General features: G+C 33.8%; 1 protein-coding gene across 5 annotated transcripts in view; it reads left to right on the forward strand.

Annotated features, from left to right (window-relative positions):
* The window catches only part of Pde8b_0 (high affinity cAMP-specific and IBMX-insensitive 3',5'-cyclic phosphodiesterase 8), a 156,846-nt gene that overhangs the window by 101,028 nt on the left and 38,205 nt on the right, over positions 1-17,613 (forward strand). For 4 of the 5 annotated variants that reach the window (XM_054235057.1, XM_011183242.3, XM_054235058.1 and 1 more), the window contains one exon: positions 17,158-17,255. In XM_054235057.1, the coding sequence (XP_054091032.1) occupies positions 17,158-17,255 (98 nt within the window). Of the gene's footprint in view, positions 1-16,016; positions 16,723-17,157; positions 17,256-17,613 lie in introns of those variants that run through there. The other variant, XM_054235056.1, reaches the window with a different exon arrangement.

Here is a 17,613-nt window from a genome sequence, read left to right on the forward strand (position 1 = left end):
TAAGGCTAAAAAGGTTTAAAAGCTGTCAAATGCATCGCACAATCAACTATTGGTACCTGCCATTTACTATTACAACTCTACTATATTTTTCCTAAATGCAGCCTATATGAACACATTTTCACACACACACATACACAACAGCTTTTTCGCTTATCATTCGCTGCAATCACGGTCGAAAATCACTTAACACCTTTTATGGCCAATTCGATTAGGCGACTTTAAACGCATTCACTCTGCTATGTTTTTTCTCTTTATTTGCCAACAATTTTTTCGCTGAATTTATTCTCCTTTTTACGCCGACATTTAGCAGCTCTAAACAGCAATTTCGTAAAATATTCCATTAGTTGTGGCCTGTTTTGGGGTTAAGTTTCAGTTAATTGCATGTAAACATATTATTTTTTATAGTTCTCCGGTGGTGCATTAGGGTGGGGCTAAAGGTTTTGGGTTAAAAAATATTAATGTTGGAAAAATTTAAAATATAAAATGTTAATGATTGAACCAAGTGGATTTCTGACTGAAATTTATATCATTAAAAGATGTTTGCTTCGTCCATTGAACGGTTTTATGGTAATTTCTCTAGAAAAAAATGACCTTATGAACCTAATTTTCAGAGCTAAAAATTAAAATAATAAACTAGTTTTTCTCTAAACATCTTAAGCTCTCAATGATCTTGATAATTCTGTTATCTAATAGCTTGTAAAGTGTTTTGCAATTTATGGCAAAACCCAAAAGAAAGATAGGAACTTGTCAAGAAAAAATAATAATTTTTGACTTATAATATTTTTGACTATTAAAAATGTTCTACACTAATGTTCAACTTAGTATAATAATTTTATTGTTTGAGGCTTAAGATTTTAAGTCAGTTATATAATTGATTAAGCTACTTAGGCATACACATTATCACCTAATTAGGAGATTTGCGATAATTATTTTTTATACTTTAACACTTTAGAGTTCTGAGGGAGCAATGAGTAGTAATCTCATAAACAGTGAGGATTTTAAAATAATTGAATAAACTAAAACAAGAAAATTTTAAGTTATGAGAGCTTATTTACACCTTTGGGAAAGTTGTATCTACTAGTTTTGGAGAGGACATCTAATTCGTCTTCGACCTTAACTCTTATTTGACGATGAACCTTAAGATACAGACTAGGTTTTCTTGAGTACGAATATTTCTTAAATATGTTTTCAGACTCCGGAGGGCAGACCATGGTACTTCGTTTGAAACAACTTAGAGCAGAACGAAATATGGTCTCCATATGGACTTCCATCTGGTATTCAGCGACTAGAACGAAACATATGAAGATCTCTGGTATTCAGAGATCAGCAGATCACCAACAGATCACTGAGATTATGTAGCTACATATCTATAATGTTGAAATAGTTCTTTTTACTTCATAGGATCCCAACCATTTTTTTATAGTAAAACTAACAGCCGCACGCTTAAATTTATAATTTTAATCAAGTAAATTCATGTAGAGAGTTCAGAAGCAACAACACAAAATCTAGAGCACATTATTTTGAATTTCAATTATTCCAGAAGCGTTTAATTAACATTAACACACGGAAATTATTTAGCAGCAAATTCCAAAGTGAAAACTCCAAAATTCATACATACACAACAGAAGCACGCACACCTACAAGTACGAACGAACACAGTGGCATATCCAGTGCGCTCGTATGTGGTTCACACAAAAATGCAACTGTAATTAGCGTATGGTGAATTATTCGCAAAAGTTAATTAGTGAATTTTTGTGCAAGTAAATAGTAAAAACAAATGGCAACAACAACAAGGAGAGTAATGAAAAACTGATATGTATTACAATATGGTTGTTGTTTCTATATATTTACATATGTACATATAAACAAGTATGTGTGTGCGTGTCTGTGGTTGCTTGCATAATAAAATCAACAACGTCAGCAACAAATTAGCTTTGGACTTTTAATATTATTACACCTGTCAACTAATAACTGTCGACGGCGGTTAACCTACAAAACCAGCAAAGTGCGGTCCAAACTGGTTGATGTCCAGTGGAAAATGTGTTCGGCATTCCAGTTTGTTTATTTCGTTAGGGTTTTGTTGTTCTTTTCGCAATTTTTGTGTTTTGTTCTTATTTTGGTAGCCCGCCATGTCACACGAATTTTATAATGAATGAGGATGGAACTATAATTAATTTAAAATTCATATTCTCTAATTTTTATCTAACTGTAATTAGAGTTGTTGTTTTAGTTTAATCTACTTTGCATGAAGAAATAATTAATTGAAATATTGGAAAAAATTTGATAATTTGAGGTTGATAGTTGGTGCAAAAAACGTGTAAATCCTAATTCATCTATAACTTGGGATCTTCTTCTTGTATATGTGATGAGTTACATCTTCCTTGATACTCTTTATATAGACTACATTTTATAATTTTCTATGAAATGAAGTGATCTGCAGTGTAATCTACAGCTTAAATTCTAATAAACTCTTGAAAAAAATATTAAATATTACAAAGGAGAAAATTTCTTGCCTCAAGACTACATATGTACGTCCAGTGCGGGTGTTGTGACTAGAGCTGAGTGTGAACCATTTTTATAAAAAATGGCAGAACACTTAAATAATGTTATTGTCTAAAGCAAAAGATAGATCATAAAATGACTGCAGATGACTCCTTTTGATAATATCACCGCAGCTGTGCTGTACCCCATTTTCAGAAAAACGATATTCGGCACAATAACCAAATTTGTCAAAATAAATGGTATAAAAATCAACCAATTCATTCATTGATGTCTCATATTCACTCACTTTCGTTCAGACATATCACACTCATTTAGTATTGGCTTGTAAATGTAAACAAAGTGTGTTCAAACAAGTAAGGAAAGGCTAAGTTCGGGTGCAACCGAACATTTTATACTCTCGCAATTTATTTAGAGATTTACCTATATTTTCGGTGAAAAATTACCCTTAGGCACTGAGTTCTTCATGTTTGATATCAGGGGCCTTGAAAAGTCATGGTTCGATTTTGACAATTTTTTCACAAGTGATGTCACAGCTCAAATACAGTATTTGTGCAAAGTTTTATTTCGCTAACCTTATGTATACATTAAAAAGTGAATGAATCAGATGGAATTCAAAATTGAGTTATATGGGAAGTAGGCGTAGTTGTGAACCGATTCGCCCATATTCCACCAGTGTCTTGAGGGTGTCAAGAAAATCTTATATACCGAATTTCATTGAAATCTGTCGAGTAGTTCTTGAGATATGGTTTTTGACCCATAAGTGGGCGACGCCACGCCCATTTTCCATTTTGTAAAAAAATCTCAGTGCAACTTCCTTCTGCCATTTCTTATGTAAAATTTGGTGTTTCTAACGTTTCTCGTTAGTGAGTTAGCGCACTTTTAGTCATTTTCAACCTAACCTTTGTATGGGTGGTGGGCGTGGTTATTATCCGATTTCTTTCATTTTTGGACTGTATAAGGAAACGGCTAAAGGAAACGACTGCAGAAAGTTTGGTTTATATATCTTTATTGGTTTGCAAGATATATACAAAAAAACCTATTTGGGGGCGGGGTCACGCCCACTTTTCCAAAAAAATTGCATTCAAATGTGCCCCTCCCTAATGCGATCGTATGTTCCAAATTTTATTTTCATAACTATTTATGGCTTAGTTATAGCTCTTTATGTGTTTTTGGTTATCGCCATTTTGTGGGCGTGGCAGTGGTCCGATTCCGCCCATCGAACTTAACCTTCTTATGGTGCCAAGGAACACGTGTTCCAAGCTTCATTAAGATATCTCAATTTTTACTCAAGTTACAGCTTGCACGGATGGACAGACGAACGGACAGACAGACAGACATCCGGATTTGAACTCGTCACCCTGATCACTTTGGTATATATAACCTTATATCTAACTCGTTCAGTTTTAGGACTTACAAACAACTGTTATGTGGACAAAACTATAATACTCTCTTAGCCACTTTTGTTGCGAGAGTATAAAAATAACGGGAATTTCAAAATTTAATATATCGCGAATTTAGAGAGTCCAATTGTCAAAATTATATAAGTTATAATTTTTTTTATTATGAAATCGCTGAAAGAACCAAAGTCTATCCAAAAAATCGAGTTTGAAAAGTGTTTCGACAATTGGAAGAAGCACTGGTATAAGTTCATTATATCGAATGAGTACTATTTTGAAGGCGACAACATTAATGTAGACAAATGAAAAAATATTTTTTTTTTTCAAAAAAACGAAAATTCCTGTTATTTTTGAACACACATCACGTTGTAGTAAACATAGTGTATTTTATGTTAGATAAGTCCGGTAGGATAATAAGCCACACATAGACCAGTTTTTGTCATTATCGACACCAGATGGTGTGCCGTCACGTAGTTCATAAGGAGTTGTCATCCTTTAGGACGATTATGTAATGATTGTGAGGTTATAAGGCCTCGCTAACTAATACTTCTTCCGTTTTCTGATACTGTAGGGCATCCAAATGCTTGAGAGATGTACCATTGTTTCACTAGTTCTCTGTCTTTGACATTTCCTGCAGTATTCACGATGGTTTTAGTTGAAGAATTGTTTCTAGTAATCATTTCTGAAGTTCTTGCTTAAGAATTATGTTTCTTTTCTAGAAAAATTAAACACAAATATTCTCAAATTGAGCAAAAATAATATAACTGGTGATATATATATATATATATCCTACTTACTTAAAAACTTTTATTTTGCTAATTATTCAAATGTATACTCTTTGCTACACATACATTTCTGTCATCCTTTTAATGCCTCACTTAGATCAAAGTCATAATTCATAATTGTTGTCAAGGCTTTTATTATTTGCTTACGCTACACATTTGTTAATTTCTATTTTAGACTTAAGTGAAACTAAAAATAGTCAGCAAAGGGTACTTAGATCTGAGCTATAACCCACAATGAACTAAAAATAAACCGCAAAGAAATTAGTAAGCAAAAATTGACTATCATTATACATAAATATATATATGAGTATATGTACACACATGGTATGTTTTTAATGATATGATGGATATGCTATGCGTTGTAAAATATCTTGCATTTTGTAGCATAGCAATTTGCCATTGAGGCTTTTTAAATATATACAACAGCCTTTACCACAAGCTCACTTTGCATGCCGAAATACTCGTACACACTTACTTACTTACAAACGCCCTCAGTTTTGGCTGCTAAGGAATTTAACCTATAATTATTTCATCCCACCATAGTCATAGTTACATACAGACGCCATTAATAACGCATTCACTTACACATTTATTAAGCGCTACAGATAGTTTGATTATTATTGTTATTGTTATTATTATTATTGGCGCCGCAATCTCTGAACAAAACGGCCTACACAGACAGACGTCTGCGCTTTTAACGCGCCAGCAAATTCGAGCATTTTGCATACGCACACACACACACACATACTTACTTACAGTTGGGAGCGCTCGCATGTTAATAAACATAAATAAATTGTATAAATAATATACATTTACCTATACTCGTAGTTACTTAAATATCACAAATTTATCACATACGCACACACATGCATGCTCCTATACATGTGTGTGTGTGTGTGTGTCTGTAGATATATTTATTTTTGTTTATTTGTATGAACACAATTTGAAATGAGATGACGTCAATTAAACGCACATAAACGCATGCTGTGCTATATATATCACATACACACATAACCGTACATGAATATTGTACAATTAGTGACCTATGGCTACGTGCCTACGTATGTAATTGGGCAGGCGAGACCCTGTCGGAAATTTTTGGAAACTTTATATGGGGCAGTACGTACATATACGAGGCCTCTTTATTATTCTTTCTTTGGAGTCCTTCGTTAGCTCTATGATATCCAAAGGCGCTCAACTAAAATCGTGTAACATTTCTACATTTCTTTACCCTAAATTTATCCAACACATTCTAATGTATCTTTTACTATGTTTACGTATAACGAGATTGTCTCCATTTACGAGCTTAACTCGATAATCTGTAATTAAGAAACGAGATTTCCCAGACAAAATTCCTCTCTGGATAATCCGAGATTATAAAATTATCTACATTTTCAGTGTTATTCCTAGATTTATCGATAATTTTGCGAAGAAGAGGAGAAATGTCAAATGAAAATGTAAACAAAAATGGCCGAAAGCGAGAGAAATATGTGTAATACAACAACAAATGCAACACATTTTACAACTGATAATCTCATTTGGCTATATGTAAACGGAGATTATTGATATTATTATTAGATTATTGAACGAGCTTAGAACGAGATTATTTTCATATGTAAACATACTTATTATTCTATTATCTCGACCTATATGTTAAAACTTCTTCGTGAACAGCAGATGATACAATTAAGAGAGTATAACTTATTATAGCAGTTGTTTGATCGACTTGCCAGTCTTCATGTTCGAAAAAGTAAAACATACAGTCAACCTTGCCTTTTTGACATCAAAATGCTCTCTTAACATTTGGTTAAACTAAAATCCTCTAAGAGCAAGAAAGTCTAGTAATTATTGTTAGGCGTATTCAGTAAAATCAATCTTTAATTTGTTATGTATCTCGACTAAATCAATGTCAAATTTCAAATATGATATCTTGGATGAATCAGTAATACGTACTAAAAACTTTTCAAATATATATAAAATATATAGATTAAAACCAAATTCCTCTCTTAGAAATTTGTATATTCTTTAACACTAATTAAACCACTGCTCGTAGTTGTTTCAGCTCCACTTCTTTATAGGCCTTTAAATACATGCCACATTTCCGACAGGGTCGCAGGCGTACGTAGCGTTTTACTTATTTGCTCGTATCTACTCGTTGCTTAATAAACAGAATAGAACAAAAAAAGTATTTATTAATAAAATAAATGAGATTGCTTACCTTGGAGATTTGTTGATATCAAATATTGTACTAAATTTTTTTTTGATTTGTCCACAAACACAGTGTGCTCGTATTTGTTGAGGCGCAATGTTAAAATTTCCAGGAAAATTTTGTACACCAGCTTTTAAGACTTTGTTGTTGGTATTTTTTACTAGAAAGTTTAAGATAAATCATACCACTGATATTGAATTTCGAAAGCACAGTGGAGTGATAAGAGAACACTTGAGAGGAAGTTGATTATTTTCGAAAAAAAAAATATTAATGCAGATAGTTAAGTGTCTCTGATTTAATATAAACGATAATACATTCCAGGGATTCATGCTCTGAATAAGGTTGATTTTCAATGGTAATGTACCATTTCTTGTTAGATTAGACATAATATCTCTCGTTGCGTCATTTTAATACCAAATGTCAATCTTAAAATCTAATATAAAATCACTGTGGCAAATCTCACTTTAGAAAAGTTCTTTATAAATTTTATTTTTAAAATTTCAAACTCCTTTTTTCGAGGGTAAGAAGGGCTTTGCCAACAGGCAATTGAAAAGTAAAGTCCTCTCTCGACGAACCAAAATCAAACTCTACTAGTCGCTTATTGTTCCCGTCCTGATATATGGCGCTGAAACTTGGACGATGACAACATCCGATGCGATGACGCTTTGGGTTTTCGTGGGAAAGGTTCTGCGCAAGATGTAAGGTCATCTTAACATTGGCAACGGCGAATACCGCAGGCGATGAAACGATGAGCTGTACGATGTATACGACGACATTGACATAGTTCAGCGAATAAAAAAACAGCGGCTACGTCATGTCGTACGAATGGATGAAAACGCTCCAGCTCTGAAAGTGTTCGATGCAGTACCCGCTGTAGGAAGCCGCGGGAGAGGACGACCTCCACTCCGATGGAGTGCAAAGTGACCTGGCGTCACTTGGTGCTTCCAGTTGGCGCCAAAAAGAAGAAGGAGAAATGAGTAGCGCGTTCTGGTGGATTCGGCTATAATCGCTTAAAGCGGTATGTACGCCAAATATATATATAAGAGATCCTTAAAGGCCAAGATATCGTAAAAGATGGAACAATGAGATGTATATAATGATATTAACAGATTTCAGTTATTTATTAGAAGATAAAGATGAACATGTAGATACTCTCGCCGTGGGCTTCTGCTCTATTTTTGTCGGACGATATTATTTTTCTACACATACCTTTATTAAGATGCCTTGACTAAGTAAAAATGAACATTTTATTACCAATGTGTGAACGTTCTCTCCAACATTTATGCCAGTTGTAGATACCAGATAACGAATTGCTATACTATATTATGACCTTCTACCAACTAGAACTCCAACTGCATTCGCATAAAATTTACATTTTCCATATTTTTAATAGCGCGCTTCGTATGACTGTATATCGACAGTATTGAATTTAAGATTTATCTCAGCAGCCATCGCTTACCGTTACAGCAAACATAAATCACTGCTCATTCCAGGCGCTTTCGAAACCATCGATTAAGACACAAGATAGTTTTAAGGAGTGTGAGTTTTGTTGTTGTTTTTGCATGCATATATAATATGCATGGGTTATGCCAAGAGATAATTGAATAAAATAAATTTGCATAATTGCGCAAAAACTTTTCTATGAATTCTGTAAAATTTGCGCCAAAGAACACACAAACAAACAAACACATGCGAGTGCCGCACTCGGCACAGCAAGATTACGTTGCGATTGCCAAGAAAGATATGCAAATTTAATTGAGCCATATTTGGCTGTGCAGCGCAAACAAAATTATGCGGCATATTAGCAAATGCAATAAGCAAACAGCAACAACAACAAATATGTAACGAGTGCACGTAAGAAGTGAGTAAGCGAGCTGCAACAACAACAACAGCAATGATGGTGTGTGTGGCAATCAGCAGACAGCAAGCCAGAGCTGTTGAAAAGCATGTACCGTTGTACAACAACAACATTAACACTAACAACATTAGTGATAAATGTAGCGTGCAGCACGTGCATACCTTCGGTTCGGTACGTTCGTCTCGGCTGTGTGTTGGTGTATGTGTGTGTGTGTGGGTGTCAGAGGTAGGAGCGGCAGATAAACCGCACTTTTGCAACGATTCAATAAGCATCATTAAACAAATTTGCATTGTCACTGCATCGCTGTCGCTGTCACTGTCGCTGTCGACGCCAACATCAACACCAGCGCGGCGTGGCTTTGCCTGTTAAGTTGCGTTAAATTGTACCATTAAAAACATTTGCACTGCAGTGAATATTAAATGCAGACATGCACAGACATACATACATCTATATTATAATACCCAAGCAACCAAAATGTTTTGACTGACTTTTTTAATAAATATTCCAAAATATATACAATTCTAAAATTAACTTCGAAAAAATTTAATCTCGTAAAAATAGTTTTAAAAAAGGTTTAATTTGAAAGAAAATAATTTCGAAAAAAACTTAATTTCGAAAAAGATTTGAGTTCGAAAAAATTTAATCTCGAAAAAATTAGTTTAAAAAAGGTTTAATTCGAAAGAAAATAATTTCGAATAAAACTTAACTTCGAAAAAGATTTGAGTTCGAAAAAATTTATTTATTTAATTATCTTCGAAACAATTTAATCTCGAAAAAAATTTAACTTCGAAAAAACATTTAACTTCGAGAAAATGTTTAACTTCGAAACTAGCCTCAAAAACTCCTTCCACGTACCTTCAACACAAGCTGATCCAACTTTTTGGCTCACCGGGCAATCACTCTTAAGCGTAGTAGCGCCAGCAATTGCATTATGGCAACCAACTCTCGCACAAGTGGCAATAAAATTGATTTCCAATTGAAAATCACGAATTCGTTGAAATCACAAGTGACTATAAAATATTGTAGCACACGGGGGAAGAGAGTGCAGGCCTGCTGCTGTGGATTGGTGTGGCAAGTAGACGACATGCAACATTGCCGCTCATGCTACCCACACAGCATAATACATAAACTAAATATGAGTGCGCTGTGCAGCGGGGCGTATACGTAACACGCGATTAAATCGAATTAACTGATTTGTGTACACTCTGCGCGTTGCGGCGATAGTTGCAACATCTCTATGCAACCAATCAAATTTGATTCACTGGAATAAAGAAATATTTTCCATTTTGTACCGCAAATATTTGGAAAAATCACTAACGATTGCGGCTGTTGGCCACAATTGACAGCTGTCAGTTGTGTGCGATTTGTGCATGCGCAGCAGGCAGCGAGAAATGTAACCGTTGTGGATGCCAACTGGCTGTGCTTATATGCACTAGTATGCCTTTAAACGGCTTTTAACGTTATCTTTTGGTTAGCTTGAGGCTGGTGACTTGTGTTGTCTGGTCTGTTGCTTTGATATACATAGGTATGTATACTGCTACTTTGAAGCTGTCATTGCAAATGATTCTGCTACTTCAAGTATTGCCCCTGGCGGCTTTGCTTTGATATGCTTGAGTTTGCTTTGCGGGCTCTGGTTGGTTGTAACAAGTGCAGTCAGTGCAATAATCACAGTGACAAATTCAGTGAATAATATCGAAAGGTGTTAAGACAACTTTGAAGTAATGTATTGAAATGTTGAAAAATAATGGTGTTGTTAGAAATACATAATTATAATTATTATTTAATTTTTATACGTTAACAGAGAGACTATAGAAAATATATATGAATGAGCTTAAAGATAATGATTTTTACAAATTTTCATAGAAAGATTTTTAAATATGAAAAATATTTTTTTTTTTTAATTTTATTTTAAATTATTTAAGGATTGCGCTACTGTTTTTAAATTTACATTTCATGAACAAAAATGCAATATTAAATAAAAAAAATATAAAATTTGTTTTTCAAAATTTAAGGCTCACCCTAATATGTAAGAAATAAATATATAGAATGATGAAAACTACATATACAATAATTTCAGGAACACCCTAATACGGGTAAAATTTATATTTTTATAAGGTTTTCATTTTCATTAAATTAAGGACCACCCTAATATAATATAACAAATATTTTTCTAAAATTTTTTGTTTAATTTTTTGTTTTTTATTTAAATGTGTGGATTTTATGCATTAAATTTGTTGATCGCATCAAGTGTTAAACATTTCTAATTTTTGTTTTTTTTTTTTGAAACAATCGAAATAATCAGGCCTTTTTTTCCTCGAACTATGGTGTTCGTGCATTACTAACCACTCCTTTCAACAACATTTCCACCGGCATTATTTAATATTTATCGCTGTTCACCAAAAAACTATAATTGCATAGTAAACACTAGAATAACAGCAACAACAACAACAACAACAACAATAAAAGCACAAAAAAGTCCATGATAACCTTCGGCGGATAAGAGCGAACATGAAAAAAATGTGCCATAATGTGTTATAAAGCGAGAAAAAATATCTACGAAAAAGATAGTAAACTAAAACAGCAAACATGGAGATAGAAATTACACGAGAATATACTAACATCGAAAAACGGCGAACAGACACGGATGTTATCTTATCAGATGTTAATTGGTTCTCACATTGGCAAAAACACACGCTTTCATATAAAATATAGACAAATAATGCTTAGTAAGTAATGCACCGGCGTGAGTATGGGTGTGTGTGTTGTGGGCCTGTAGGAAAGTGAAATTGCAAATACTCGACGCACTTAAATTTTGTGATATATTGGGGCTGATGCTGGGGGCGGAGTAGAGTAGGAAGCGAGTCAGTGAATAAGGAGAAAAATATGGAAGGAGAATGTTGTTTCAAATCTGTTTATTTTTTTCTTTCTTTTTCTCTACTTTCCTAAGCTTAATTTTCAACCAGACCTAATAAAGCATGCTTTATTTAAAACTCTCTAGATTTGTCCAATAAAAAATACAAAATTCTCTAGTAAATACTACCCTAATATACATTGATATCCCACATATTTTTTCCAGAATTTGTCATTGTTATTACTCTTACTAACTACGAGTACAATCTGTCCATCTACATATTGCGTCCTTTTATTTATTGCTGCCGCTTTATATCGATACTGTTCAATATTTGCTATTATTTATATTGCGTGGCGTTGCGTTTTTTTTCGAGAATCCGTGCGACTCTATTCAGCTGACACCCTTTCATAACCATTTACACTTCACTCCATCAGCAGCTGCGGAATACGCGCGCTAAATTTTATCTCGAAAACTATAAGAGCGAACAGACAGACAGTATGGGTAAATGGCAGCAAAATGTTTTTTTCATATTCAGTTTACAAAAAGGTGGCCAAGACAGTGCGCGGCGCGGCATAGAGTTCATTTGTTTGACATTTAAGCGCAAAGATTTTATTTGTGAATATTTATAATTGATGGATAATATAATTAAAACAAAGAGTTTGCAAAACAAAAAAATAAAAATAAATAAATAAATAAAGCTTTAATGTTCTGTTAAGCAAGGTGTCAGCGCTCTAGTTCGTTGTTTTAGTTTCGTTTGTAACTGTTATTTAATTAACATATGGCGTCTGAGTGATAAAGCATAAGCGAATGTATTAGCTCAAATTTCGTGTGGTAAACAATATAATTGTGAGGAAAAATGAGAAGCAACAAAATAAAATAATAAAAATATGTTAAATAAAAATCCATATAAAATGTAAAAAATTTAATTTAATTCAATTAAAATAATGTAAAATAAGAAAGGAAGGGCTAAGTTCGGATGTAGCCTAACATTTTATACTCTCGCAATTTACTAATGCAATTTTATAAAGATAACAAACAATTTTGAACTTATATTCGGCATAAAGTCCATTAGAATAATGTAATAATCCCAATATATAATATGTGGGGTTTGGAGTAATTCCTGAGCCGATTTCATACATTTTTACCACCAAGTTACATTATTTCTATACGCTCACTTATTTTCGCTAAGATATCTAAAATATCAACCGATTTATATGACATAAAGTTTAACAGAGGTCTGAAAGCCCTTATATTAGGTATGGGAGCTGCTGGAAGTTATGACCCGATTTCATCCATTCTTGGTATAGAGACACATTATTGGATGGAAAATATTCTGTCAGAATTTCTTTAAAATATCAAGGAGATTTATCGCTATTTTCTCACAGAAAAAAGTATCCATTGGCACCGAGGTTTTCATGGTGTTTTCATTTCGACCATAAAGTGGGTGATGCCACTGCCATTTTTAACCTTTTTAAACCAATATCAGCGCAGCTTTTCCGTACCCTCTTTTCTTTGATTTCTCTTCTAGTTTGATTTTTTCTAATCAAATAGGTTAGATTCACACTTCCGAGTTTAACTACGAAGTATCGAACGGATGGCTTTCTTCATAATAAGATGTATTAAATAAAGGTTCAAACGAGTAGAAGTCTTCATCTGAATATTGGACTAGAAAATGTGTAGAGTTTCGCGGAGTGACTAATATTTTACTTTAAATTTCATTTAATAAACATATACAGGAAAAAAGATTTAAGAAGCTTGAAAATATTTTTCCAATACTGGGCGTTCTCGGCCAAAATCATAATTAAGATGAAAAAAAATTAGTGAATTTGTAGAATTTTATACTAAATTTTACCGAACATTTTTTGCTAAATAAAAACTCAGTTTGTAATGGGAAAAATGTAAAAGCAACGTATGCTGATAATCCGCAGTGAAAGTTTTTGATCCAAATATATACAAATACATAGAGCAGACTAAAGCTCAATATTTTTTTAATCACAATTATAAATTGATAGCATAAAAAATTAGCGATAAAAAATTAGCGAATCATGAAAGTATGATGCAAACAATTATATGGATCAAGATAATATCAAATAGCAACCCAAAATTTACCAGAATATTGATATAAAAAACTAAAAAATAAAAAAAATAGAAAACAATAAAAAACTTAATAGACGAAGAGCAATAAATAATCGACAAAAAATATATATATGTATTAAAAAATAAAATTAACATTTTATTATTAATTCATAATTTTTTAACATAAAATAAATCACCAACAACAAAATTAAAAAAAAAAATGTTCGAATTCAAATTGTGAAAAATTAATCATTTTACATAAAAAATATACAAAATCAAATTACTGCAAATAAAATAAGAAAATTATAATGTTTAACCTCTGAAGAAAAAGTAAAATTAAAAATCGCTTTAAACATGCATCAGCCAGAGGTAATATTTATTTCATAAAAAAATTAACAAACATCTCGAATCTTGGTTATAAACAACGCGCGCCATTATTGCCATCCATACTTGAGAGAGCGCAAAGTAGATCAACTTCATTGTGCGCGCACTGTAGAGACGTTGCGAAATGTACTTGAAACGGCACAATAAGCTCTGCTGCCGACGTAACAGTGAGTACTGCTGATTCTTCCACACAATTTACTCATTTCATTCTTTCGCTTTCAATTAGCTGGAGAGCACTCGATTGCAACTGACACGCGGCGCTTCGTGCTTTCTGCTGCTTCCGATCTCTTTGTGATTGTGGCACTTCCTTTCAGCATTCCTTTAAAATCAAATCTATTTTTTTGTGTTCAATTTACGGGCGTACTTTTTTCTGTTGCCTTATCGTAGTAAAATATCTATGATTATGTGTACCATATACATTCGTGTGTTTATGTGTGGGACCCTATCTGATTTTCGGTACAATATTTAGTTTTTATCTAAATAAGTTATTGATTTTTTTCGTGTTTAGATTACAATGACTGGGGTGCTGATAAGCACATGCCGTTATCTACGCACTCTTTGTATGTCGAATAAAAAGTACCTTCAAATAATATTAGGTGACTGTCTACTTAATCAAGCCATTATTATTGTGAGTTGTTTATATAATTAGCGATAATCTCCTTTAATTTTAAATATTCGAAACTATTGGGAACTTTGTTCGAAAATTGACAGATTTTGTCAAAAAATTTACCGTCCGAAAAATGATTGAAAAAGTTATTTAAAACTAAGTTAAGTGCACTGCTGCAACCATTGGGAGCTTAACGAATTAAGGTCTATTAGTTTGTAGGCAATTTTAGTATAATTTAGTTGCTAGTACACTGAGGCACCACTATTTACACAAAGTTCCTTCCGCCGTTTTTTGTAAATTTAAGGTTTTTTTGTATAAAAACGGCTCCAAAAATGTTATTGAAAATATTGGCCGTCGCTAGCTACTACTTTTGACCATCTTTCTGGCAGCATGCGTATTCCAAATGTCGAGAATTCGGCTCAAAAAGTGACATTTATCATTTGAGAATAAGTTTGGGATGCAAACAGATCTCTACAAATATTTTTTGGGTTATTGTTGACACAAATGTCCAAGATCGATATAAAACGATTTAATCGACCAGTGCTTGACCCTAGAGACATCTATTGGCGGCGGAAGCAAAGTTGTAGACCTAATAATAAGATAACTCAAACTTTAAATACTTTCTAAAAGAAAATAGAATTTCTGAAATTACTACACTTTGAAGTTTACTGGAGATCAATAAAAAATATCTAACTAGCATTCTGATTTAAACGGTCTCGAAGATTCGAAGAAGCGTCGGAAGTTGAGAACTATATATTTTCAAATTTGTCTTATATCGGCATCAACAATGTTAATACCTCAGCATCATTGAGATTATGATGAAAGGAATCTACTTCATCATGTATTCAGTGTGGGATCGACGTCCTTTACCCTTTTGGAAAATATAGCTGACTTGACAGCATTAGATCTAGATCAATTCGTTGGAAAACAACCTTTTGCATCGTCTCCAACTACTGAAGTTTTCGGTTTGCGTAAGGTCGACAATGACAGAGAATGTAGACGGTCAAAACAGAATATTTGTCAGTGAAATAGATTTATATTCCAGTAACTCAAATATCGCTTCTGAGGAAAATGCTGTAAGTCCATGGAGCCCATAAAAATAAACGCGCTGGGAAAACTAATTGGAACTCATGCGGATCAAGATCTGAAGAGTTGGATAAATCATTGAGTTGTCGATTTCGCCTTAAAATGAAGCTGTTATTAAAAATGTCGTTTCTTACCACTTCCGTTACACAAAAAAAAATTAAATAATCAAATAATATACTACCTTTTTTGACAAACAAATTGCATACGCATTCGAACACCCTTAAGTTTTTCATACAAATATTTTGTGTAACGTGTGACAACCATATGTTCGCTTTACACACGTCAAATGAGAGAAAAATGAAAAAATAAATAATAAAAAGAAATTTATTACAAAACGAAATCGAGAACATTTTGTAAGGAACTAAAGTCAAAATGACAATTATGAGCGAAAATATTGTCAGGAAAAGCTTGGCGAGAGGTGAACGCGAAATCGAAGAGCAAATTTTCACCGAAAAAGTTAGAACAAAGACAAGACTGGTGAAAAGTCAAGCCGTTGGCCGAACAGATAGCGCCGACACAGGACGACTGTCGGTCGAGTCAACGGAATCAAATTACACACGCGCATCTGAGCAGCTAGTTAGAATACAGCAGTTGCGCACCAGCACCAGTTCCGCCGGCTTCGAGTACTCGCGTCCCAGCACACCCTTCGCCAAGCGCAAAAGTTCAGTTGGTCCAATAGTTTGCAAAACGAGGCTGACCCAGGCCATTGAGCGGCTTTCTTCATACAATGATCGTACCATACGTTGTACCCTCGACCGTTGGCGTTTTCAATCACGCCCAAATCCCGACCCGCATTTAAACCAAGTTGATGATACCGATACGGTCAGTTTAATATCACCAACATATCCAGGAGTACCACAGCCTGCGGAGACAATACGAGAGCCTTCCTTCACTCATACATTGTATCAGCAGAGTAGAACCTTCAATTCCAGCTATCACGGCATTACCGGCAGTAGTCAAGTTATAGGTACAAACTTTTGTGAGTCTTTGTCTGATTGTGTCTGCGACTCGAGCGCAATGGAAAAGTAACGGCAGTTATTTGAGTGTTGAGTGAGCGCCGTTGCTGGCAAATTCTGCTGTATGCAAGTGTGTATTTTTTGTGGTGTTTGGCTGTGTAGTGAGTGGGAGAGTGCCAAAAGTGTTATTGTGCAAAAGTAGTGTGCGCTTTTAGGCGCTCATTTATAGGCGACTCTGCTTAATTGAGTGAATATTTAGTTGCATGACTATTGAGTGATTTCAGAAATATTGAAAATATATGTATGGCGCTATCGCAAAATATTTAAAGTAATATAATTACAAAAAAAATAATTTATAATTAAAAAAATGTTAGAAAATATTTAATATATATATATTTTTAAAAATTAAATATTATAATAATTTTATTCCTATTGTTTACTCGTAGGCACTGGTACATCGGGCACTACATCATCGGGTGGTGCTTCCAAGCCAGAGAAACGAAAATCATCCATTGCATTGACACCTGAAGATGAATCAATAGAGGTAAGTTGATAACAAAAACAAATGATTATAATTCAAGACATGGGTGTGTAAATAAAATAGAATCTACGGTATTCTAATTAAAAACGATAGTAAATAGGAGAGTGAAGGTTAGGTTAGGTCGAGGGGTAGTAGAATCTCAATTAGAGAGCATCGACAGTGCTTTGTGACACCCAAATACTTCTAACGGATCGCCAAGACACTCATGATTAGACATAACGCTTGGACTCTGTTATAAGGTTATTAAATTGGTAAATTGATTGCGGCGAGATGAGCCTTCCTAAGCTCTAGCAGCTGGAAGAACCGTTTTCGGTCCGCCGCGGGCCTGAAGGGCCTCGCTAATGCACTGGTGCTGATTGTT

The sequence above is a fragment of the Zeugodacus cucurbitae genome, chromosome 6 (assembly GCF_028554725.1).
Source record: "Zeugodacus cucurbitae isolate PBARC_wt_2022May chromosome 6, idZeuCucr1.2, whole genome shotgun sequence".
NCBI classification, from domain to species: domain Eukaryota; kingdom Metazoa; phylum Arthropoda; class Insecta; order Diptera; family Tephritidae; genus Zeugodacus; species Zeugodacus cucurbitae.